At 37.6% G+C, this 24,146-nt stretch overlaps 1 protein-coding gene across 1 annotated transcript in view; it reads right to left on the bottom strand.

The window, feature by feature from the left end:
• Positions 1–24,146, bottom strand: part of HAAO (3-hydroxyanthranilate 3,4-dioxygenase) — a gene marked incomplete at its 5' end in the record, with an annotated part of 32,648 nt that overhangs the window by 5,702 nt on the left and 2,800 nt on the right. The window contains 5 exons of the mRNA XM_084202380.1: positions 8,820–8,863; positions 9,577–9,666; positions 12,436–12,542; positions 14,142–14,225; positions 22,779–22,857. Coding sequence (XP_084058506.1) covers positions 8,820–8,863; positions 9,577–9,666; positions 12,436–12,542; positions 14,142–14,225; positions 22,779–22,857 — 404 coding nt within the window. The remainder of the gene's footprint in view (positions 1–8,819; positions 8,864–9,576; positions 9,667–12,435; positions 12,543–14,141; positions 14,226–22,778; positions 22,858–24,146) is intronic.

Genomic DNA, 24,146 nt, shown 5'->3' with positions numbered 1-24,146 from the left:
TGGATGGGCATTGTGGCGTTTCATGCAAGGAGAATTGTAAACGTTCCCCATGAGTTGCAAAGAACTTGGGGTAAAAGAGAAAGCCAAAGTACTTATTTATATTTTGACCAAGGAGCAACACAAATCTAACAATAAGTCTAGTTTGTAGTTTAACTTCTGTCTATTCTCCATAAACATAATTTTGCTATTTTCCTCTTTCTGCTGATCTCTGACTCCAGTTGCCCTGATCAGCTGGGACAGCACACAGGGAACAGCACAAAGTGGCCTGTCCCTATTCAGGGCCAGTGTAAAGTGCAATACATCCTGCACTTACTATGCTGCACTGTCCTTTCTTGCTTGTGATAAACAGCCACCATCTAACAGTTTATTTTGCTTTCAAGTGAAGGTGGGCTTTTCTTTATTTAGACTTTAAATTCCTCAGTTCAGAGCTGGATTTTTTGACACTTGTCTTATCACCAGGCCCTAGCCTGTGGTGGGGTTTTGGCTTAATACTATCTTTGATGTTAATGGCACTTGCTCAGTGACAGCATAATGGCCTTTGAAAGCTGTGCCTGCATGGAATTAAGCTTTTAGTGTGACCCGGTATGATGACTTGATTATCTGTTAGTGCAGAACAAATGAGAGAGTTCTGTGGTGATGAGGTACGTGACAGATGTGTGACATTATCAATAGACTGCTTGACTGAGTCCTTATTTAACCCTGATGCTGATCCCTTGCATGATGCCAAAAGCTGTAGGTGTCCTGATGCTTGTGAACTTGAGCTAACAAGCTACAATGAAGAGGACCCAACCTCTTGCAGTCCCACACATATTGGAGTTGAAGCCTGGTGCTTCTAAAGGAACTGAGTATTTCTAATCAGGCTAATGGCTTATATTTAGATATTGTTGCATATATTTCTGTTTAGCCTGTACATTCGTTCTCAACAGTATCTGAGGAAGTGCAAGCCTGTGTTTCTGGAGTTCTGTTCTAGCAATACTGTGAGACAAGGAGACAACATGTTTAATGATGGGAAAAGTAAAAATATGCCAGCAAAATGCAAGAAAATGGCACTTCTAAGCTAGGCAGCTAATAGTCTTGTGTAGGTTTTTCCAAGTAATATAACACTATGTGGAACATCAAATCTAATATTTTCTTACATTTTCAGACATCCATTTAAAGGTTCAATACTAAAGACCATTTCTGCAGATCATTAGTATTAAAAATTTATATCTCTGTTCTTTACAGGATTATAGCTTTTTTCAGATTTTAATTACAATGTGATGATATCATGTTGAGCTGAAAAAATGTCGTGTTTACGGAATGAGTTTGTAAATTTTTAAAACAGGAAATTACAGGTTTTAGAGGAACTTGACTTCAGTTAAACAATACTGAAGTGTACTGAGACTGAGAATATTAAACTGGGCAAAGGAGGGGAGAACAGCTTGGGAGAAAAGAGCAAGTTGAATGTACAAGTAGCTACAGCCTTAACAGAGACTCTCTAAAGAAGAGTTTGAGCTTGCTGGGAGTACTGTGTTTCTGATGCAGTAAAGAGAACAGGTAAAGGAGATTGACACTGACCTATCAGGTGTATGTGGCTGATTTGCTTAACTCACATGTAACATGGTAGGCCCCCTTTCCCTTCCCTGGTGATGCTCCTAAACTTTCTTGTCAAGAAATCACACTGTCTCATTCTCTTGAGCCCTACTATCCCCAAGCTCTTCCCATAGCTCTTGTTTCTTCAAGACGTTTTCAAAGGAAAAGAACAATAAAGCACTTGAAATATGTAAAAATAATGTCAACAGATTACATGTTGGCTTTATGAAAAACTGTATCTTTCAGTGATGTGCCACCCTTCACTTGTTCCATCTAGAATGCTGTCTACAAGGTTCAAATCTTTAAATCCCCATATATTCTTACTAATTATCCCACCATCCTGAGGTGCTGTGCTGCCTCAGTCTGTCCCTGCATGCTGTGCCCCATCTCCATGCAAGGATGTGACACAGTCCTTTACGAATGGTGTCTCCCCCTATAGCAGCAGAAGACATCATTCCAAGTGGAGTGATTGAATCCTCTTTGTTTTTTCATCCTTTATCTAAGTGTCAAATGGTCCAGACTACTCATGAATTATTTTAAAATTAAGTATTAATTTATTTCTGCACACTTTCTAATCATCATTTCCACGTCTTCAATACTATATCATAATGAATAATTACAATGATAGAGTTTTGCAGCATTTCACATTTAATTGCCAATAATAATACATTCCCTGGGATGTTTTTCCCATATGTGCCTACCTAATTTCTATGAAAAAGTCCATTTTATTCTCCAAGTTAACAGAAATGTCAATGAGACTAGTAGGATTTTAATACCTCTGCAAATAAAACCAGTGAAATGAGGGACATAATTTCAGACATCTGGGTTTTAGCCCAGTCCATATAAAAATCCATAGTGAAAGCATGAGAGTGACTGATTACTTTGAGGGTTGTTGGTTCATTTCCCTGTTGTGGAATAGAGATGCAGAAGCATTTAGCTGAAAATACAGCACTCACTTGGTGCAGCCATACATTTCCCTGGGTAACTGTATTCTTTTTTTGTAGCATGTCCTGAGAATTGTCATGACTTCTAATTTATGACTTGTCCATGTAATTATTTCTAGGCAGATTTTTCTTTGTGTCATTAAATCTATGCTGGAAACTGAACAAGCTTTTTTTTTTTTCCTAATTAAAAACGAAGAAGTTTGAGAAAAGCTTTGAAAAATAGTTTTGTAATAAAGAAATATAGCTTTTTCAAAAGGAGATGTCATCAGCCAGAAGGAAAGGAATAAATTAAACCAAAAAAAGAGTCACTATTTAGGCCATAATTTTTTAAAGGTTTCTCATGATCTAGCTAGGTTATTGTAATTAAGAAGGACAAACTGTATTGAGAAATGCTGTCCACTCATCCAATCCTAACATAAAGAATTTTAATTCTGTTTCTGAATCTGCCTTTTATAACTCAGGGCATTTCATTTATCCTCTGTGTGTGTAACTTCAGTTTGCATAGAATGGGAATAGGATACTTCATTGTAACAAGAGTTGAGACTTCACTCTCTTGGTGAGACAGGGATTTTTACAGCATGTGTGAGCTATTACCACTAAATAGCCTTGGAAACACCAGTGAAAATGTCAGACAAACTCCATTAGTGAGTCTTCTGTTTCAGATGTTGCTGTCTGGGGAGCATTTAAGAATGTAAGGAAGAAAGCTACTTTATTAGAGAGGACATACCTGCTGTGAAATTGCTGAGCTTTATAGCTCTTAAATATTTCTTATTTGTTTCACAAAAGTCTGAACAGAAAGGAAAACAACTCTATAGGGCATTTCTTCCTATTGCCCTGACAGGTTTTTTATGTACATTATGCAGGTATGTATAGATCAGTAGTGGCTTGGTTCACGTGGGAAGCATTAGGAGAGCTCCCAGAGCCTGCAGTTTATGTTCTGCTCCTCTGTGAGGAGGCTCACTTGAGATTATTGTGGGAGAAGCAGATTTCCTGAAGACTTTCTTGGGGTTTTTTTTTGGTGTTGTCTTCAGCAGCTCTGGGCTCTGAGAGCCTAATGAACCTTTTGGCTCCAGAGAATGTGCATCCTGCAGTCCTGACTCTTGGATGATAGTTTGGAACTAAAAAAAACTCAGTAGAAGTTTTCACATGGAACATGACAGCAGCCCTACTCCAGATGATGTAATCCTACTTTATTTCTGCATTAAATATTGCTGACTTAGGTTGGTCTGTCTGAGTATGTCATTTTCATTATGAGCTCTGTACTCAATAGGGACCAGTGTCATCATTTAGATATGAGAGGAGGGGAAAGAGATGAAACCAGTGAGAGGTAACATACTTATAAGAATTGAAGGGTTTTATTATATGGCTCTATCCCCTTCTTCCACCCACATATCCTTTGCAGTCTAGGTGCAGCTTCAGGAGAGATATAAACATGACTTGGAAGTTACTTAAAGGATTACATACGACAGGCTAAAGATGAATAGTGTGTTTATATGGTCATCCTTGCCAGAAGAGAGCAATGAGGATGATACAGAAAAGGGGAAGATTTGTGTTGCTGATAAAAATTACAGAGATGGTGTTGTGGTGAACTGTACAATTCTGATGGGTCTAGACAGTTTAAAATGATTAAGTCTCTGTATTGGTTAGTCCCTAATAGGATAGTCCTTAATATCTAAATGCTCATATACTGGGTTTTTTTAAATGCAATTACTCAGAGCAGAAAGAAGTACCATGTTATAGAAGAGAAGGAGTGATCCATTTAGGTGTGTTGGAAGTCCTTCAAGATGAGGGTAAAGAGAATCAAATAGTCAATTTTGTAAACAGATACATAGCAAATAAATTTTATGTTCAAAATTAGCATCCTTACTTGAAAAAAAACCACAAAGACAGTATCTTTAGAATTATTTCAATGTACTTACAACAGAAAGGCACAAATATTTATACAGTTATTTGAAGTTCAAGTGCGTGGCTCTGTATTTGCTCTAGTGCAAATACAGGCAGAATTTCTTCCTGCATGTTTTTAGTTTTCTGAAGTAGTTTTAATTGAATTAACATTGCCCACTAGCCAGTTAACTGAAAAGAAGAAAAAAATAGAAGAATGAAGATCTGTTTTCTTTTTATATATCAGTGAAACAAGACTGAGCAGCAAATATTGTCTATGGAGGTTCATTGGATTAGCTACAGAGGATGACCACACAGAAGATGATTTTTATAGTGCTGAGCTTACCCTTATAACTTCTTTAATAGCACTGCTGAGACCACAGAACATTTATAGAGCATGCCCTAGCATCTATGGTAACCCCTGCTCCACTGACTGAAGAAAATACCTATTTTTTCATGCTCATTCAGTTGCTTAGGTCTTGTTTTCTCTGAATCACAAACATAAAACTGCACTGTATTCCAACTGTACCAAGATTCTTAATCTAGACTGAAAACCACCCTAGATACACTAAAAATCAATGAAACTTTTTCTAGCGAAATCACTACGGGACTGGTTTTTACATTACATAGCTGAAAGTTCACTCACAATAAAGCTTGTTTGGGAAATAAAATTTCATTGATAATTAGAAGTAGAGCAGTTTGGATAAACAAATTCATGACATTCTACCTATACCATTAAAGTTCATGAGGTTAATTTTCAAACACACCTAACTGTAGAAAAAAATTTTATTGCAGTTTTTTTCCCCATCAAATTACTCCACAAAGTAGTCTGGATTATTTCAGGCATGGCAGGTAAAGCTTTGGAGCTTCTGGTTACTGCTGTAAAGAATATTTAGCCATCACTCTTTATTAGAACTGAGGTTTCTCTCTCTGAACCATCTCTTGTCCTCTTGTCTAGAAAAATAGGATGAAACTGTTACATTGGGATAATCTTGCTTTCAGGCTGATTCAGCTGAAAGTAGAAGGGCTTGTTTTGATAACTATGATTCCTCATGTCAAAAAACCTGACAAGGAACCCAAACCAGCCCATCTTGAGAGTTCCCTGTATAGCCTACATCCCAAAAATATTCACCCTTTTTGATAAAAAAAGGGGAGAGTATTCTCAGACTTTACTTCTGCCCATGGAAACAAAAGAGTCTAGTAATAAAATACAAAACAGTTCCAGGGAGGATGCCTCAAGTAAGGATTGCATGCAATATATATTTCTGATTATATTTTTCCTGATGGCATTTGAGTCCCTCTTCCTCTGTGTCTTCATATACTCTGATTGCCCTGCTTTCAGGGGGACTTTCCCTGCTTTTGGCTAAGCCAGAAATCATAAATAAATCAAGAAAAGGTATGGACTTAGGTTTGTTTTTTTTTTTTTCCTTTGTTTTTTTAAAAGCTATTGGAGCTTGATTGATTCCATTTACAGCTTTCCTCTAAGAGTGAGCTGCAATCCAGAATTTCTTTGAGGATGTTTTTCCTCAATTTTATCCCATTTCTCTGTAAGAAGGTGAGGCAATAGTTCAGGCTTATGTGGAGAGGAACCTGAGAGCGCTTCAGCTGGCACTTTTAAATTGGAGTGATTCTGGATTTTCAGAAGAGAAACTGGAAAAAAAAAAGGCTGAAGCTCCATCCTCTGCATAAGCCAGCTCAAATGATGCTGAGATATAAATGATGCTGAGATATATATTGAGTGAAACATCATGGCAACTGGTGGTAGCTTGTTATATGTTACAAATGTCATGCTGGTTGCTGAACTCTACTTCTTAAAAAAAAAAGAGCTGCTGAGGGAATAAATCCAAAGCATTTTTTTTATATCAGCTGGGTATGCCTTCAGAGCAAACATATTACTAGCTTACTTCTATCTCAAACTGCTTGTTTTTCATTTTTTTTAAACACTGTTAGTCTCACTGAGAGTTACAGGAGCTATAAACGAAAACTTTTATAACTAAAAATGTGGGGTGTTTTCCTCATGCATAAGATATCACTGAGATGTTGGATTAGTTATTGTCCACAAAACCTGAAATTTGGAAAAAGGGAGCTTTTCCCCAGGCTGAAAACATGCCAGGTAAATTACAAAGAAAGAACTTCTCTCCTAAATTTATCAATTACTATTTCTCAGAATTACTTGTTTAAAAAAAGTGTCAAAAAGATATATTGTAGCTTCTGATTGATTGTGAGGTTTGTTCTTGAGCCCTAATCTTCTGCAAAAATGTTAAAAATATAAATCTTTAATGGTATTTTTTTTCTGATATTATTAATTTGTTACTGACATTTAAGCTCTTAGCCTGGTGAGGGATGCTTATTGCAAGTCCCTGTATTGAACAAGGATACTATGTGTGATATGGTATTTTTTTTATAACAGCAGCATCTAGAGGCTTCATCTGAAATTATATTTCCTCTGCTAAACACTGTATGAACACACAGTGAGGCAGTACCTGCTCCACCTAGCTCTCACACATCCCATGCAAAGAAAACCCCAAACAAACCAAACCACCAACACCCAGACATTGGTGACATGCTCAGACTAAAACAGATTTGGAGAGTGCAGAGAAATAAAAGTAAGATCTTGGAGACAACCTCATTTTATTTATAAGAAACATGGAGCCTTTCCCTGAGAATGACATTCCCCAGTCAGTCAAAGAACCAATGCCTAAAGCTGGTTCAGCAAAGTTTTCAGGCAGGCTCCCTGACTGCTTTGCCACTTTCTGACTGCAAGGGCCTTAAGGTTGCTATCCCATACAGAAGAATCTTCTCTTAACTTCATGTTGGCAACAATGTTTTAGTAAACTATTTTTAGTAACACTGATATTCAGGCAAAAACCAGCTTAACCCAATTTTAGGATTTCAGTAAGAGCTTTGTTCTGTTGTTGATTGAGATGGCAGACAGTGACCTTTTTTTATGGTGACTATCAAGCTGAGAGATGGGATAGATGTGGATGTAAGGTTTCACTGAAACTTTTGTTTCTCTTAGAGTAATTCATCAAAATAATCTTAAAATGTTTAGGAATTGATGTGGAGATTAAGGACAGCTGGTTCCAAAAACCTTTTAGAGAGGGGAAACCAAAATTTCTCTAGTGACAAGAGCTGTGGAATTCAAGTTTTGTGTGACTGGAAGATGACATTCAAGTTGGCCATGAGGTCAAGAGTAGCATAGCTGGGTGCAGTGCACCTGAGCCATACATACATTTCTTGGTTGGTGCAGGATGTCCCTCAGTTGCACAGATGAGACAGTAGAGAGATTTGAAAGAACAAACCTAGCTGAGCAGTAGGAATCACTGAGCTGGTTAGCATTTGGCTGGTTAGCTAACTGGTGTAGGAGCTCTCCAGGAAGGAATCTCAGGCTCTCCTGGAGATTACACGGGCAGCTTCTGCTGTTCGTATGATGATTTTCCATGTCTCAGTTAAAAACCTGCTAATGTCATGGAGACTTTCCAGGTAGTTCTTGCAGCAGAACTGACCAGGTTGCACCTAACTAAAGCACTTCCACATAGTCTACAGAGCCTGTTCCTGCAGGGCACAAATGGTTGTATAATGTGGTCTTTTGTACATAATTAAGATGTAAGGGTGATATTTTGGGCATAGTTTATGTTAATCAATAGCAATGGATCATGTACATGCTGGGTGCTCATTTAAAGCTGTGGGCCAGCAGGATTGTAAGATTCCAGCAAAACAAATTTCCCACTGAAGGTGCTCTTGCAGTTGAGGCTTTTGTTGCCATGCAGAAAGGCAGCACCATGTTTGAGAGATCTGACTCCTAGAGCTAAAACTAACAACTTTGCTTTCCAGAAGTCACTTTCTCTGTACTATGTCTCTTTCCAAAAGATTTAAGTGGAGTTACAACTGGAGTATATGTTCCAGTGTGGAATTTGCAATCACAACAGAGACAAAATAAAAAATGTGGCAAGACAGCATGGAAATAAAATGTTAAACAGATCAGACCCTATGGGAACTAAAATCATCTGGTTTTCTCTAGGTTTCCCAAGAGTAGATCACAGGAGTGATCTACTGTAGGTAAAGGAGTACAAACAGGTATAAAATGTATTAATTCTACTAGCAAAAATCACTTTATGGGCTGTCAGAAGTGAAATTTTGTTAGTATAAGACTTGACAGGCATGTAAGGATAGAGATACTAGCATTTCACATTAGTATAGTTACCTGATAGGTGGTTATGATGGCATCACATGACCAAGCAAGATGCTGTTGGTAATCATTTACATGGAATTTCCTTGTGGTCAAGGTAATGAAAGGAAACACTTCCCAAACATAACTTTAATTTACACAACCAGTAAGAAAAGCAGATACTTATTTTATGTGGTGAGAATCATTGCTCTTCAATCACCAATTGTTCTAATTCTGAAATTAATTTGTATTACCTGGGTTTGGTTTTCCAGTTTTATATTGCCTTGAATTGAAAAACCTGGAATAATGAACATTTAAACAGAAGTAAAAAAGTTATGTTCTGTAGGTTAACAAAGACTAGGCAGTAATACTGGCCAGTAAGTTTTGTGCTGATAATGGATATGCCAAATCCTCAGCTACTATCACATCTATGCCAGACTATATCTATTTTAGTGACAGAGGATTTGTCTGAAAGTCCTACAAGATTAATGTCACTAAACACTTCCCTTGTTCACCTTTAGTAACCATTTATCAAACTGATTAGTTAATTACATTCACATGTTTCTTAGGAAGTAGCTCTCTACCAAATTTGCCACAGTCCTGATCATGCATAAATAATATCAATTAAAAGTGTTTAGATTAAAGCAAGAGCGAAAGAAGCCTTAAAGCAGTTCAGTGATTCACCTTGATAACCTAGCATTAGTCAGTGTTAATTTTTCATTCAATTCTTTTTGCATCTAGATGCAGTTTGCTACTAAGTTTACTGGTTCAAAAAAAGTGTGCTCCAGATGGATGTGTGAAATATCTGATTTCTCTTTTTTTTAAAAGTCTGATTTGATGAATTTGGGGCATACAAGACATGATTAGAAATTTATAGAGCAGCAATTAACTTTTAGCAAGTCTATGTAAAATGCAGCATAAATAGCAAATTAATGACATAAACCACCAACTAACAAGCATCTACAATAGAATTTCAATTTTTTTTGTAAATTTACAAAGGAAAAAGCTTACTCTTGAATTATTGGTATTAGTTGAGTGCCGAGATTTTCACAGTGAAACCATTTTTCAAAGAGGACATCAGTTGATTCTCCAACATAGTATCTGATAAAGTAAACACATTAGTCAATCCTTTTATTAAATAACTGATCAGGCAGTTTCAGTGTTTTGAAGAAAATAGTTACTCAATGTTGTGTAAGAGCAACTTATTGTCAAGCCTGGTGTGCTTCATTCTGAGGAATGGTTATTTGGGAAAGCTTTCTGTTTCCCAGGTTGGTGACTTGGTGGTGGGGTGCTCAAACTTCTGTGGAGTGCCTTGTAGTTCTGTTGATCAATCACAACTCACCAAATTCCTTCAGCAACCATTCCCAATTTCATTCTGGAAGTGATTGCAGCCATTGGGACCAATAACTTTCAGCTTGGATGTAGTCACTGCAAAAAAACCTGGACCCAAATACCACTTCCAGTAACTGCTTCCATGCAGCTATGACATAAATACCCACATTTGATAGTCAGCTTACTTAATGCCCATGCATGGGCTGATAAGAAAACAAGGGGGCTTATGGACTTGTTAGTGAAAAATAGATGGTTTTGAGCTACACAGATTTGGGAAGTGTTTGAGTCACCCTCTGAAGAGGAATTTAGTGCTTCACTTGCATTAATTTCTTGTCTTAACAAATAAATAAATTTTGGTGAGGTCAACAAGTCAAGGTTGCTGTATGGAATCAATCTATGGAATGGCAAACACAGAATTTATACTCAGTCAATATTTTTAAAAAGGTCCTGTGTGTCTTTTAGGTTAAAGTTACTGGAATGTGTGTCTGAAGAGGAAAAGAAAACTTATGTAATTATCCTGTGCATATCTGTACGTTCATATCTGTCTTATGTATCTATACATATATTGTCCAGAAATTTTCTAAGAGCCCCCTGGCTCCTCATGTTTTGCAAAAAGAGAATAAAAGTATCTGTACCTCCAATTTAGAAAAAAGCTGTGCTGCCAGCACTAATTCTGAACACAGGCAATGTACAGAGAAGGGAGATGCTAAATATATCTTGTTTGGTACAAATAAAGTATCTGACAATATGAATAACATCAAACTTATTTGGTTTTGTACTTATTTGCCATGGAATTAAGATTAGCTAGATCATTTTTCTCATAGCACAAGACACGTAATCATTACTTAGGCTGGAACACTGGAGCAGACTACTTAGTCTTTACTTGTGCAATCAGCATGCTGGGGGCTCTGATTTATGACTATGGTTTGTAGACATGATAAATAATGGAACAGTACTAGACTTTGAGTCAGCATACTTCAAAGTGCATTATGATTTCCTCTCGTGCAGTTTGCTGCAGGTGGCTGGTATTGAAAAAAGTAAGAGAACATTAGGGGTTCTGTTGTAAATTCCCCTCTCTCCCAGGAGCACACAGAGCGAATGTAGGTTCAAAAGCATGACAAGATTGCTCACTTCCAAAACTTCAAGCATCTTATTCACCACATTGGTGTGAACACAAGGGCACTCAATATCTCTGATTTCTTTTCAAGCATCTGATTAGATACTTTGAATTAGGATGTGTTAATTTCCAAAAGGTAGCTTTTAATTTAACTTCTCCACATGAGCATGCCTATATTGGAGTGCAAATCTTTAGATCAGCCTGGATCCCTAAAAAGGCATTCAGCCATTTCTCTCTCTCATACCATTCACAGACATCACATGGTAGGTTGTTTTAAGTAAAGTTTACTTACTATTTAAGTTATTTTTTTTACTATTTTGTTCTTTTTATTTTAATAATAATCTTTTTTATCTAAATCACTGATCATTTTTTTTTCTAGCTCAAAGTATCCTTTAAATAATGTAAGTCCAGACAACCTACAGATCTGCAATGAAAGGAAAAAAGAGACAAGTGCATAGGTAAACAGTACTTTAAATGAACGGGACTTGTTTTTAGCTTGGAATTTAATCGTGGGTTTCTTCTCTTGAATGGTCCCTTTCTCAGTTTCTTTCCATAGCCTTTTTTCTTTGAATGAAAAAGTATCTCTTTCTAGCTCTGCATACTTGCAATCTTCCTGCTGTGACACTCCCCATGCAACAACCAAAACTGTAGGTGAAAGGACAGGAACAGCACTTTGCAGATATCACTGCAGTTTTAAATCTGCATGGATTATACGGACAGCTATAAATTCTGGTTGGTCTGTGATCTCTGGTTAATACCAAGACAGCTTTTCTAGATTTTTCTAATGTTATACTGTTGTGACTTTCCCTCTTAGACTTGTGAATTCTGTATGGGCGCAAGACAAAGCTTAGTCCTGCTCCCTCTAGAATACAAAGCAAACCACTCACTTATGTGAAGACCTTTCTTCAAAAGGCAATAAAACCTAGGCAGAGATGTGTACAATGCAGAGGGACTAGTGGTGAGAAAATTGACTTTTATTTCTAGCTTCCCACACACTTGATAAGAAAGCTGTTCTTCATCTTTTTGCTTTCAGTGCTTACAAAGGAATTAATATTCTGCTTGCCAGAACTGATAAAGATCTTTTTTATTTGGGTTGTTAGAGAGGTCTGAGATCTTTTTTAAAACTTAAGGCAATAGCAGTACGTAGTATGTAAGTAGATTGCTATAACCACAACAAGTATTTCAGAAATTTCAATATGGTAATTTGTTTAACTAAAGGAAATGCTAAATGAGATCTCTGTTTATGCATGTATAGATAAATAGATGTGTGGATAGAATTAGTACAAAATTGCCAGGATGAATCTGATAAATTATCAGGAAATTAAAACACAGCATTGTGTTGAGATGAGAAACTATTTATGAAATTATTTATGAAATTATATTATGAATTCTAATGGATTAGTCAATAGTTTATACTTCACCTTAGCCCATCCATTTCTGTTTTTAATCTTTCCCTCTCAATCACAAGACCCACAGTGTTTTTATATCTTTGAGGAGAATGAGGTATCCTGGCAGGTAGTAAGAACATCTGTTAAAAGAAATCAGAAAGCATCAGTGTCAGAAAGTCTTTGTTTTTTGCATTGTCCTTTTTCTGCCCCTCAACCTGCAAAGTCTTGTGCTCCTTTCCCTGCTTCTCCCCTTTTTGTTGATCCCATATTGCTCTCTGCAGCTGCACCCTGTGGTACCCACAGCCCTGCAAACACTGTTTCTTGCTTTCTCTGTGAATGATGACACAGTGACTGCAATCAGCACTGCCTTGATGGCAGGCAAGTTCTCTCCTCCTGGTTTGATCATCATTGCTAGACACAATTGGAATGAAAATCTAATCAATTACTCATCTGAAATTTATAAACCTACTGCAATTTCTGAGTAATTGAAATGGAAATAAAAAAGCAGATTTCTTTGTCTGCTCAATAAAATGTCTAAACTAATCAGCCACATGTATCCTCCCAACACAGTAAGCACCTTTGATTGCAGGATGAGTGCTACTCTCTCAGAAAATAAATAACAAATATGAGAGGCTATTTAGTCATGGAAGTGACAAAGTGAATAGGCAACATGTGATTAAGATAAGTCTATTTCTGAAGCTTGAGATTAAACCCTTTCCTAGCAGCTAGCTGGTAAGCCTGAATTCTTCAGCAGTACAGATGTTTTTGCTAAGGCTGGGCAGTCATTAGAGTTTCTCTGTCTACAAAACAGAGGTAATGAAGGTGCCTCAGCAGTACTGGTGTCAGTCTTCCCACCAAGTACTGTCTGCTCCTTTTCATTAGCACTTCTCTTACATGCTGAGATCTCAGCTGGGTGTGTTCCTGAAGTGTAGTACCAGAACCTCCTAGCTGGAAAACGAGGCTCTGTTTTGTCACTGAAAAAGTTGTAATGCTTTCAATGGCATTAAGCTATTGGGTTTAACATGCCTTTCATTTTAAAGGCTGTCTCCACTAGACCTAATAATCCTTTCCAAGACCTGAGTGCAGTCCAAGCTTGTGTCAATAACCGTGAGTGGCAGTTGTAGTACATCTAAGTGGTAGTAACAGCCAGTGTCTATTCATGCTCTTGGTAAAAGCACTGCAATCTATGCTATAGCAAGTGTACTACTAAAAGGAAAAATTGCATATGTTTTATTTGTAAACTGCTCTTTTAAAGCTGTCCTACTGTGATGGTTGGAAAGGCGAGCTATGAGGACTAAAGAAGGCTGAAAATGTATGAATCATTTCAATTCCTCAGTTTAGGCAGTTAGCTTAATGGTTTGTGTGGGTTGGTGAGCAGTGTGTACCTGGCAAGGTGTAAATAAAAGACTGATCTAACTGAATTCAAATGGCAGATCCCATGCAATGCAGGGGAATAAGAACTTCTCTCAGTATGTTCTATGACTATCTGAATAGATGCCCCAGATGTTCAGAGGGATTTTTATCTGTTATTGAAACAGTCAAATGTTGAACACAGTTTATTGTAATTTCCTATTATTTACTTAAAATTTTCTATACAACATTCAAGCTTTTTTTTTTTTTTAAATAAATCCTGATGCTGTCTCTTGCACAGCAGGGATAAATTGGTTTCTAAATAACACATAAAACATTCATTTAACATACTTATGTACAACTATAACAGAAAAACAATCCTGTTTTACCTCCCCTTCTCGGATGACAATGTCTTTGTGTTTCCCATTCTCAATTATCTTCAAACACATATCTCCTTGAACCTGGTAAAAAAGCTGAAGAAATAAGAATATAGCATTTAGGCAGCTACTCTAAAACATTCTGCACTTTATATTCTCTATACAAAGAAATACATGTATAAATACATTCAATTTGCAGTTGCAACTATTTGCAGATTTTTTTCTAACAAAAACTGGCTTCTAAAATCTGTTTATTTTTAAAAAGTTACGGAATGTGTATTATTTCTATTACCTTCCTAAGAATTAACAATCTGTCCAAGAGGTCTGTAACTGCATATAGACCTGGTGGAATTCCACTGTCCTGGTTTTACCCTTGGAATTACTTTTTGGAAGGCTCAACATTGCAGTCAGGCATCCATTAATTACACTATATAGAAAGCTTAATTTCAGATGTAGAAGAGTCTTTAATCAATCAAATTATATGCCAATTCTCCAAATAAGCTCCAAATATGCACACACAGGTTTTTTGGTGTATTTTTTCAGTTTTTTAATGGTACTTTCTCATTTGGGAAGAATTGCCCATTTGGAAGCTGTTCTGCTTTACTTTTGTGGATACCCTAAAATCCAGGAACGTCTGCTGCTCTTCCCACTGTGTATATGTAAAAGGGTTACATTCTAAGTGTGTATAAGGACAGAACCACTGAAGCCAAAATTCTGTCTTTGGTGACCCTTCCATGGCTGTTTTCAGACCAAAACCAGATCTGCTTTGTGGGGGCTCTGAGGTGCTCAGGTCCTCATGCTTCATGACAGAACTGTTATCATTTGTAAGCAGATCTGTATCTTTGACCTGAAATAATGGGCACATTCCCCCTCTTTTTTATGTAGTGCAGAGCAATAGTATTTCCAGCAGTCACTTCTGCCATGCTTTCCATGTTCTCTTTACCACATCTAGAAAGCAGAGTGTTAGTGCAGCTAAAGTAGTCTGAAACATGATTCAAAGTTAGAACTATAATTGAAAAAATCCCTTGTTTATAGCAAATCACTACAATTTCATCAAAATGAAAAATAAATAGGGGAAAGAAGAAACCACTGAATCATGAAAACCCCCTGAACTGAACTCTTTCCAACATTAGAAAAGCTTAATCAATTTTTTAATCAGTATTATTTCTGAAAGAGTTTTGAAATATTAATACATGCCCCCTGGAACTGAAGAAACACCTCTGTGAACATGAGAAAGAATAAGTATGCTGCCAAGGGAACAAAACAATAGAGAGAACTGAAGATAAACTGGAAAAAAAGCTCATGCTGAGAGCTTTTACGTGAGTAAAAAGTTCACCTTGTGCCAGGGACATCACTACAGATAAATTATAACTCTTGTCTAGAAGGCCACAGTGGCAGGCTACTGATCCTCACTGCAGTCCATTCCCCTGTGTTCTTTTGCTCTGGCTTTCTTTGGCATTTCTGAAGGGCAGCACCCAATGCTACAGCAGCTCTCCTTCCACTGGGCAGGGCCAGCTGCTCCCTGCACAAGAGTGATCTGAGTGGGGAAATGGCCTCTCCTTCAGTTCAGAGAGGATTTATCTAGGACTGCATGATCTCGATGGATTGTCCCACCAGCCTTGGGTCCTCTGGCACTGATAATGCCAAAACCTAAAGTATCATTTTGGGTATCTTGAGCTTTGGAGTGTTATTTGCCCTGCAGCTACTGGGGCAGCTATTACTGAACACATGCACAGGACATGTAGATGAGGAAAAGGACAACAGAGGTAGAGATTATTCTGGTTCTGACATGAATCATGCAGCTGAGAAACCTTACTGGAAATGAAAAACTTGAGAGTGGATGTCAGCTATCCACTTCAGAGAGGAAGCATCACAGTCATAAGGAAAGATTATGAACAGTAAGTTATGAATTAAAAGAACAGTTTAGCAGTGGGAGAGGAGGAATGACGTGGGCTACACATTGTCAATGAAAGTGTTTTTCTGACTGAATTTAAATAGTACCTTTCACTGTAAATTATGGTCTATTCTTCAAAACTTCTTTTCTTTTAAATTGCCTGAGTGCTTCAGTCATCCATAAATCATCTGATGTAACTGTGATTAATACAAGTGGCAGCAATTAGTGAATCTAATGCTTTGCTTATAATATAACCTGAACTTTCTATCAAGAAAACTGTCAGCTATTTAATATCTCAGTGAGTTACAGTCCACGCCCATTTCAGAGGCCAAATTAGCAACACAGTACTGCCTTTTCTTGGAAACTTCTTTTTTCTAAATAGTGACTGACTTTTGTCTTTTGGGCAAATCTGTTTTCCTAAGTCTCTCTTGGAAAAAAAAAATCAAAAAGTTAGAAGATTCAGGTGTATATGTATATGCATATACACAAATATATACACCTATTCTCCCATAGGATAGTAAACCAATAGAGTTCATACCACTTAAAAATATAACTTTTCCCACTGTACTTTTCCCATTCTCTTACTGGAATAATGTAGCATCCATTCTCCCCAGCAGTACTAAAACCTGAGGAAATGTGCAATATTTCTGTTTCATTAATATCTTATTAATAACAATGATTTGTTACATGAAATGTATATATCTCTTCTTGTAGAAAAGCCTAGATTTGCATATTGCTACTGCATAATAGCTCACAATTGGGCATGAATTTTGTCTTTTTCTGGATGAAAAATGTGTCTCAAGGAAGAAACAAAGGTTGTTCACTGTTCTTTTTATCCTTTGTTACTAAATGTGCTTATTTATTTATTATTCTATCTTCATCCTTTCTTCTTCTTTTCCAGACTTCAGCATTTTGTTTAGTTTTCTGCTTACTATGTGGCATCTTCTCATTATGATCCCACTAAAAACACCTCCTTTATTAATGCTCATCTTACCCCTAGAAGTTATGAAGCACCTAGGAGAGCTACTTTGCCCCAAGCATAACATTATTTCATAACATAACTCATTATGATCATTAAAACTGCAGATATACCTCCAAAACTCAAATGAAAACCCCTTAAGACTGAGAGGGTTTTTTAAATTAGATTTTATTTTCCTTAATTTTCTTTGCTGTAGGAGAAATACATCCTCCTTCCTTAGTCTGCTTCACCCTTTTTGATCATGCTTCAAACCTGATAGCATTATGCCTGCAGGGGAAGGTAGAGTGGCCAGTGCTGAATCACTCTTAAGTCTGTACAGGGATATTCCATTCAATTATGAATACTCATAGAATAAATTATGCTGGCATTTCTGTAGGAAAGGAGATGCACAGAGGTAGGAATTCACTGTTGCCATGAGTGGAAGCATTGCTGAAGCTGCTTGTCTTGACAAAAGTTTCAACAGGGTAGTAGAACCAGTGGGTACCACCTTAAAAGAAGCACGAACATCCTCACTATATTAGTGTGGTGAGAATTGCTCGTTCATTATAGGTATGTGTATCCTAGCAGAGTAAACAAAGAAGCATCTAGTAGTGGAAGAATAGAGGATTTGTAATTGGTTTGTATTGACTAACTAAAAAAACCCACAAATCTATTTTATTTCATGTACAGCAGTGTATGTAATTTTATTTGGATACACCTTTGATATCAAACTCTGCCTAGACACAGGAACCCAGAGCTCCATGAGGGCTGACAGCTGACTTACAGACCTCTAAAGAGATCTGTAATTAGCAGGATACTTTCAGTTCTGACGGCATCTAAAAATGGAATTTGGGATTGCTCAGCCACTTCTGGGATTAGGCTCTGCCTTGGTATATCCTGGCTTGTATTGCTTATCACATGGCTGAGCATTAGATTAATTTGGAGAGCAAATGACATTCTGATGTGGGAGTAGAGCCTGGGTGTTCTCCAGACTTCAGTGGTGACTGATTTGAGTACAGAAAAATAATTTTCTCCCTTCCTCATCACAAGGGTTTTTCAGCCATCAGAAGTCTACAAGACAAACAGATGAGGAAGGTAGAGAAAATTATGTTGAAGGCTTTTGGTGTGGTTTGGTTTTTTATTTCCCTCTCCTCATTTACATGTCATCTGTAAGACCTGAATACTAGCCAAAACTCAAACCAACAATCTTAGGCAGCAAAACTATTTCTGAAGACACAATCTCCTTCTGATGCAAAAGGATCATCGCTCTTATTACTTTTTAATAGGAGCTTTGTTTCTTATTAAAATGTTCCAAGAGTCTTTACCAGACAAATGTGGGGGTTTTTAAATGTAAAGAAGCAAAAATGTTTCTCTTGCTTTGTTGTGATTCAGGTTCTCAGATTTATTTGGGATATAAGCACAACAAAATAACCTACAGGAATTCTCACCTAGCCCCACTTTCCCCTTGTTTTCAGACATCTGCTATCCTTATAAAATGCAAAGGGCAAATTGATCTTGATAGGGGAGAGTTTCTCCAAAGTATGCTGACTGGAAAGCAGCATACACTAGAAGGGGTCAGGCTGCATTTAGGCTGATAATCTGTCAGAAACTGGAGCCAAGTCTTACTTGTGGTGTCTGCGGGAGTGGGAGAGAAAGAGAAATCAAAACTCAGGTCAAGAAAACTCAGATGAGATGTGGCAGATGTGACCTCAAACCTCGGTCATGTTTCAAAGCATGAAGTTGTATCTCAGTCAGACCATGTGAATGTGCTACAAGAAGCTGAAGAGAGTCACCAAGATGATCAAAGGAGGGGGAACTCCTTCTCTGAGAGTTCTCTTTAGGACTGCAGTATGAAGGCTTTGGTCTGTGGGGCTGGGCCAATAATTAGATGGCTCTATCCATAGGAAACAGCCTAGATGCTGAGAGCAGAAACTTAGGGTAAAATACAGCACAATGACAAGTGGGACTTCTAAATCCAAGTGGGGCTTGTGCCAATGCAATTGTATTGCAGGTGGTAGATGAAAGGCTGATTTGAATTTCTCTGCATGAAACTGCACTGTTTTACATAGACTCAACATCAGAATGTAAATTGTTAAGAAATCAAAGTCAGCGAAATCAAAGTCAGTTGAGATTCACTGTGTTAAGTGGTGGATTGAGGTGGGTAAAGAGATAGCAGCCTAACTACTTTTGTAATCCTAGATTTAGCTGTCAGCATATCTCACTATTCCCCAAAGCAGCCCACACAATGCAGTAAATTCTGAATTCTTGTACTAGAGCTAGGATTTGTTATGATCGTGGGTTTTCTCTGTCATTAACTTTCTCCAAAATATATGGTCCCCTTGAGTTTTCATTTATTTATTTGGAAGAAGGTTTGTTTTTTTTTTTTTTCTACCCTCAGGCTTTACAAGTAAGTAAAAATGCAGTAAATACACCATGAAGCCTGTAGGCTATGTTAACATTAAAGCTCTTCTTGTCACAAATTCTCTGGTATGAAAAATCCAAGACAAAGATATGTTGAGGACTGTTCCCTAGTACCTGCTACCCCAGAGTTATGAGGGTTTCAGCACAAGAGGACATAGCCTCAAGCTGTGCCAGAGGAAGCTTGGGTTGGACAGCAGAAAGAATTTCTTCATGGAAAGGGTTGTCAGACATTGAAAAGGCTGCCCAGAGAGGTGGTGGAGTCATCATTCCTGGAGGTGTTCAGGAACAACTGGACATGATACTCAGTGCCGTGATCTAGATGAGTAGGTTGGACTCAATGATCTTGGCAGTGTTTTCCAACTATAGCAATTCTGTGATCATGTCAGGGCTGCCACAGAAACTTTCAGTGGCCTCATCGAGTTGACTACACAAGAATCATAGTCACTAGTCCATGGAACCCAAAGCCCTCTTGACAAATGAGGCACATCAGAATAATGATTCTTTTGAAACCCTCAGAATTCATTATGTAGCACAAACACTTCCTGGAAAGTTCTGTCAGTATTAGATATATAGGTTCATCCTCACAGCACTTTTTTGCCATGTTCCAACAGAAGATGCATTTCCCAAAGCATTCATTTTGAATGAGTCTGATTTAGAGGCAGAGAATGTCTGAATAGATGTTTGCTGACTACCTCTATTCTGATGGAGAAGGGAGCAAAAGGGAACTTTAAAAATAAGAATGAATATGACTCCCTGGTAAATTCCAGTCAAAGACTGTGAATGGTTTAACTCTTCTAAGTTACAGCTTCATATTTCTCTTTAAAAAACCTGTCCAGAGTAACACAGTCTCAGGTATGAGACTCTTTTTGTGCGGAATGATGGCAAAGAAGTAGTGCACAGAAATTTAAGAGGGCAGTGAAGAGCTACAGAGAAAACTAGGAAGGAACAAAATATAAGAGTTATTTAGAAAATGCCTGCTTGTTGAGAGGAGGAAAGAAATTGTGCTAGAGTAGCTGTCATTTTAGCCTAAATGGGTTCAGGAGACAATTCTAAAAGGCTTTGAAGAGACTTCAAATCAAGCCTCTGGGTTTTTTTTCCTCCTAATTAGCCAGTCAGACCTAATCTTCCTGATACACCTGCACGTTAATGGCACCAGCAGAGAGCAGCTTGGGAGCAGGAAGATGCTCCTCAGCCCTTATCTCTGCATGCCAACCCTTTGCTGCTGTGAACTTGTGCTTTCAAGCACAAGTTCTGCCATAGGACACTCCATAAACTGTGTGATAGCAGGCACGAGATAGTGAGTGGACAGATATAAACAATCCTAAATTTAACTTTCTCTCCAAACCAACCCTTCTTTGCTATAGGAAGACTAACAGCAGAACAGAATCAGCTAAATTTGCCTGAAGGATTTGTACGTTTTCACATTCGTGATTTGGTCTGCTGACAGTATGTCTATATAGTCTGCCTTCAAATTATCACCCAGAACTATAAATTACACTTTTCCTGACAAAATAATGAGCTGAACATGGCTTTCAATGTTTTTTTTTAAATCCCAAATCTAATTTAGGAATATGCCCTTTTGCTAGGATACTCTCTACCTCACAATTCTTCTCTAATGAGAAACATGGTTCTAAGTTAGATCACAGGAAGGTGAAAATGTGTCTGATAAAAATCTATGGTAAAATGCAATGAATAACTATAATGTACTTTTATAAAACTGAACAAAATTGGCCCATATGTTAAACTGGTACATAATTGATAAGGCTTCTGATGTGTGTATTGCCAAGTTTCCGATGTTATAGGTTGTTATGATTCCATTTTTGGTTTCTGAGTAATTGTGGGAAGCTTAAATGAGCATATACTGATACCTAAAAAACCTTGTTTCCACTTGAGTTAGCAACAATATCAGTATGCAACAGCAAATTAAAAATCATGCCTTTATAGATATGGCTAACTTTTTATATTGTTGAGAAGTCATATAAAGAGTTTATAAAAGGGTAGGCCAAATAATTTACAAATACAGGAAAGTCTTGCAACATGAGAAAAAAAAAAAGTTAAATCAGCCTAACTTTCATTTTAAGGAAACCCAAGCAGTGTGATGGCCAGTGCTGCCAGAGCTCCCTGCACAGCCCATGAGAGGGGACACACAGTGCACTGTGTTGGTAACCTGGCACGTGATGTATGTGCCTGTGCCCACAGCCACAGGTGGGCTGGGAGATGGTAGTGACAATCCAGCCCAGGTGGGTGTCACCCAGGGATAACTCAGCATCTGCTCTTCCAGAGCTGTGTGTCTGTGAGGACTACACACAGCTGCACAGCACAATTAGAACAGGAAATCAATGCAGACTTTTGTGAAATGCTGGGGAGGGTCTGGGGAGAAGTGATTCAATGATAAATATTTAATTTTTCTCTCTCTTTGAAAGGATTTATAGAAACTTGACCCACTTCTGCCTTAAACTATGTAGATGCTTAGGCTTGACTTTCCAAAGATACTTAAAATTAGGTTGCCAAATGTTATTGGAATAACATGAAGTTAAATTATTCTGCTGGGAAGCAAGGAAAATTGTCTCCATCCTGTACCCTTACTTCCAGGCCTCTAGTAATCACTTTCCCTTAGGATTCTTTCTGATCCAGAGGTGGAGAAGTCCCCAGGCAGAGCACGCAGTTACAAGAAAAAAGCAGTAAACGAATAAGGTATAAATTGTTACAATTTTGTTAGGTTTCTACTCTTTCTTTCTCCATGCTGCATTTGATGCAATGGTTACTCACAACTCAAAGTTGGAATGACTTTGAGCCAACAGTGGAATGGCTTTGAGCACAGGGGAATGATGTGAAAAATATTTAAAGACTCTGTTCTTTCCAAACTCAAATGAAAGCTGAAAAGCTGATGATTCTCACTAAGTCTGCAAAAAAACAATTTCTAGTGAATTAAAATATTTCTGATTTTTGAATACCAAATGACTTTTGAAATACAGACCAATCTTCTGCAATAAAATATTGTTTTAAAAATAACATTACCTGATATAAAATATCATGTAACAAAATATATCAGGATACAAAAATATCCAGAATAAAAATAAAATACCAGGATATAAAGTATCATTACCAAATATCATTAAAGTTCTGTTCCAAAATGTTGAAATGGGACACTTGCGCATGTCAGAATACTTTCTCTAGTTTCCTGTTGGAACTGATAGATCTGATCTCATGTACTTTTTTTAAACAAAGTGCACAGATGATGTATGGTTCTGGTGAATGATTCTGTTTAAACCTATGAATATATCTAATAGATACAACAGCACTGAGCCTGGCATTGCTAATCTGTATCTTTAACCATTATAGATAAATCAGAGTAATATAAACAATCTGTGGTTACCTCTTCTCCTTCTTCAATATGATAATCCTTCCTTTCATTTGGCCCTCCAACAAACATCACATTTAATTGATAGCGATGCCTAGAAGAGAAAGTGACATTTTGAAGCTACTTCTGTTCATGATGTTCTTTATTTAATTTATTGTGTGTAATTCTTTTTAGGACAGTGAGTCAATGAAATATTGTTGAGTGGAAAGCAACAGCCAGTACAAGAACTCATAGACCTTGGATGCACCTCTCTGCTCTGGCACTCTCCTGTTGGGTGACCTGAGGCCGACTACCACCCTCCTGGTGTTTCAATGCCTACAGCTATGAAAAGGGGACAACAATAGCTGCCAGCTGTGAAAAGAGCTTTGAATTGAAAAGACAAAGAATGTTACCTAAGAGACAGGAACTAGAAAAGAGGTTTTTCAACCTGAGCTGATTATGTAAAGGTATAACTCTCAAAAGTTAACAAAGGTAAAAACATACTTTTCCCCCCCACATTGGTAGAATTACCAGCGATACAGATGGTAAGAATTGCCAGCTAATTTCTGTTCTGTTTATACTGGTTTTGCTAAGCTGGAATAACATTACAATGGTTTCATTGTGGTTGTGGCTATTTCAGAAAAGGAGATTCCAGGCCATTTCTTAACTCTGCCCCTCTTAAGAGCCCCAGTGAGCGTTCCTCTCAGCTACCACAAGGAATGGCTATCACCCCAATTACCTATCGGTCCATTCACACTAATATAAAGGTAAGGTAGTAGGTTTTCCTTTACTACACAAACCCCTCAAAATAGGCCTGTTAGCTGTGAATCGAAATTTGTCTGCTGTTAGACAAGTGAACTGAGGTGTATTAACCTTTGCTCTGCAATGAGGAGGTCCTGGGCAGTAACATGGAACCAGCAGGGCCAAGATCCCCTGAAACACAGGGAACAACAACAGCCTGTCCCTGTGTCAGCACCTTGTAAGGCTTAATTGAGAGAGGCTGCTCTGAGTGGTGGCACATATATATTCAATCTGCTACCGTTATCACTTTTCCTGTGAAGAGTATTTAAATGATAATGACCAACACAGTGGGGACTAGTAAAGCAGTTAACAAGTAACAGTGACAAATTAGTTGGTCAAATAAAACTAAAGAATTAGAATTGACTGTTCTCTCCATAGGAAGCTGTATATTTTACAGCACTGGGCTTCATAATCTATCATAAAATAAGGAACTGAAATCCAAACTGTTTGTACCATGCAGATTTAATATTCCTGTTCAACAGCATGCTGCAATGCTTCTGCATTAACGAACACTTCTACTAAAGAAGGGCAGGATGACCCAAACAGCAGCAATACAGATAATAATTAATGAAATAAATGAAAACTAACCCTGAAGAATAAAAT

The sequence above is a fragment of the Fringilla coelebs genome, assembly GCF_963513975.1.
Source record: "Fringilla coelebs genome assembly, chromosome: 3".
NCBI classification, from domain to species: Eukaryota; Metazoa; Chordata; class Aves; order Passeriformes; family Fringillidae; genus Fringilla; species Fringilla coelebs.
The sequence above is the reverse complement of the archived record's forward strand: the minus strand, read 5'-3'. Positions and strand labels throughout refer to the sequence as shown.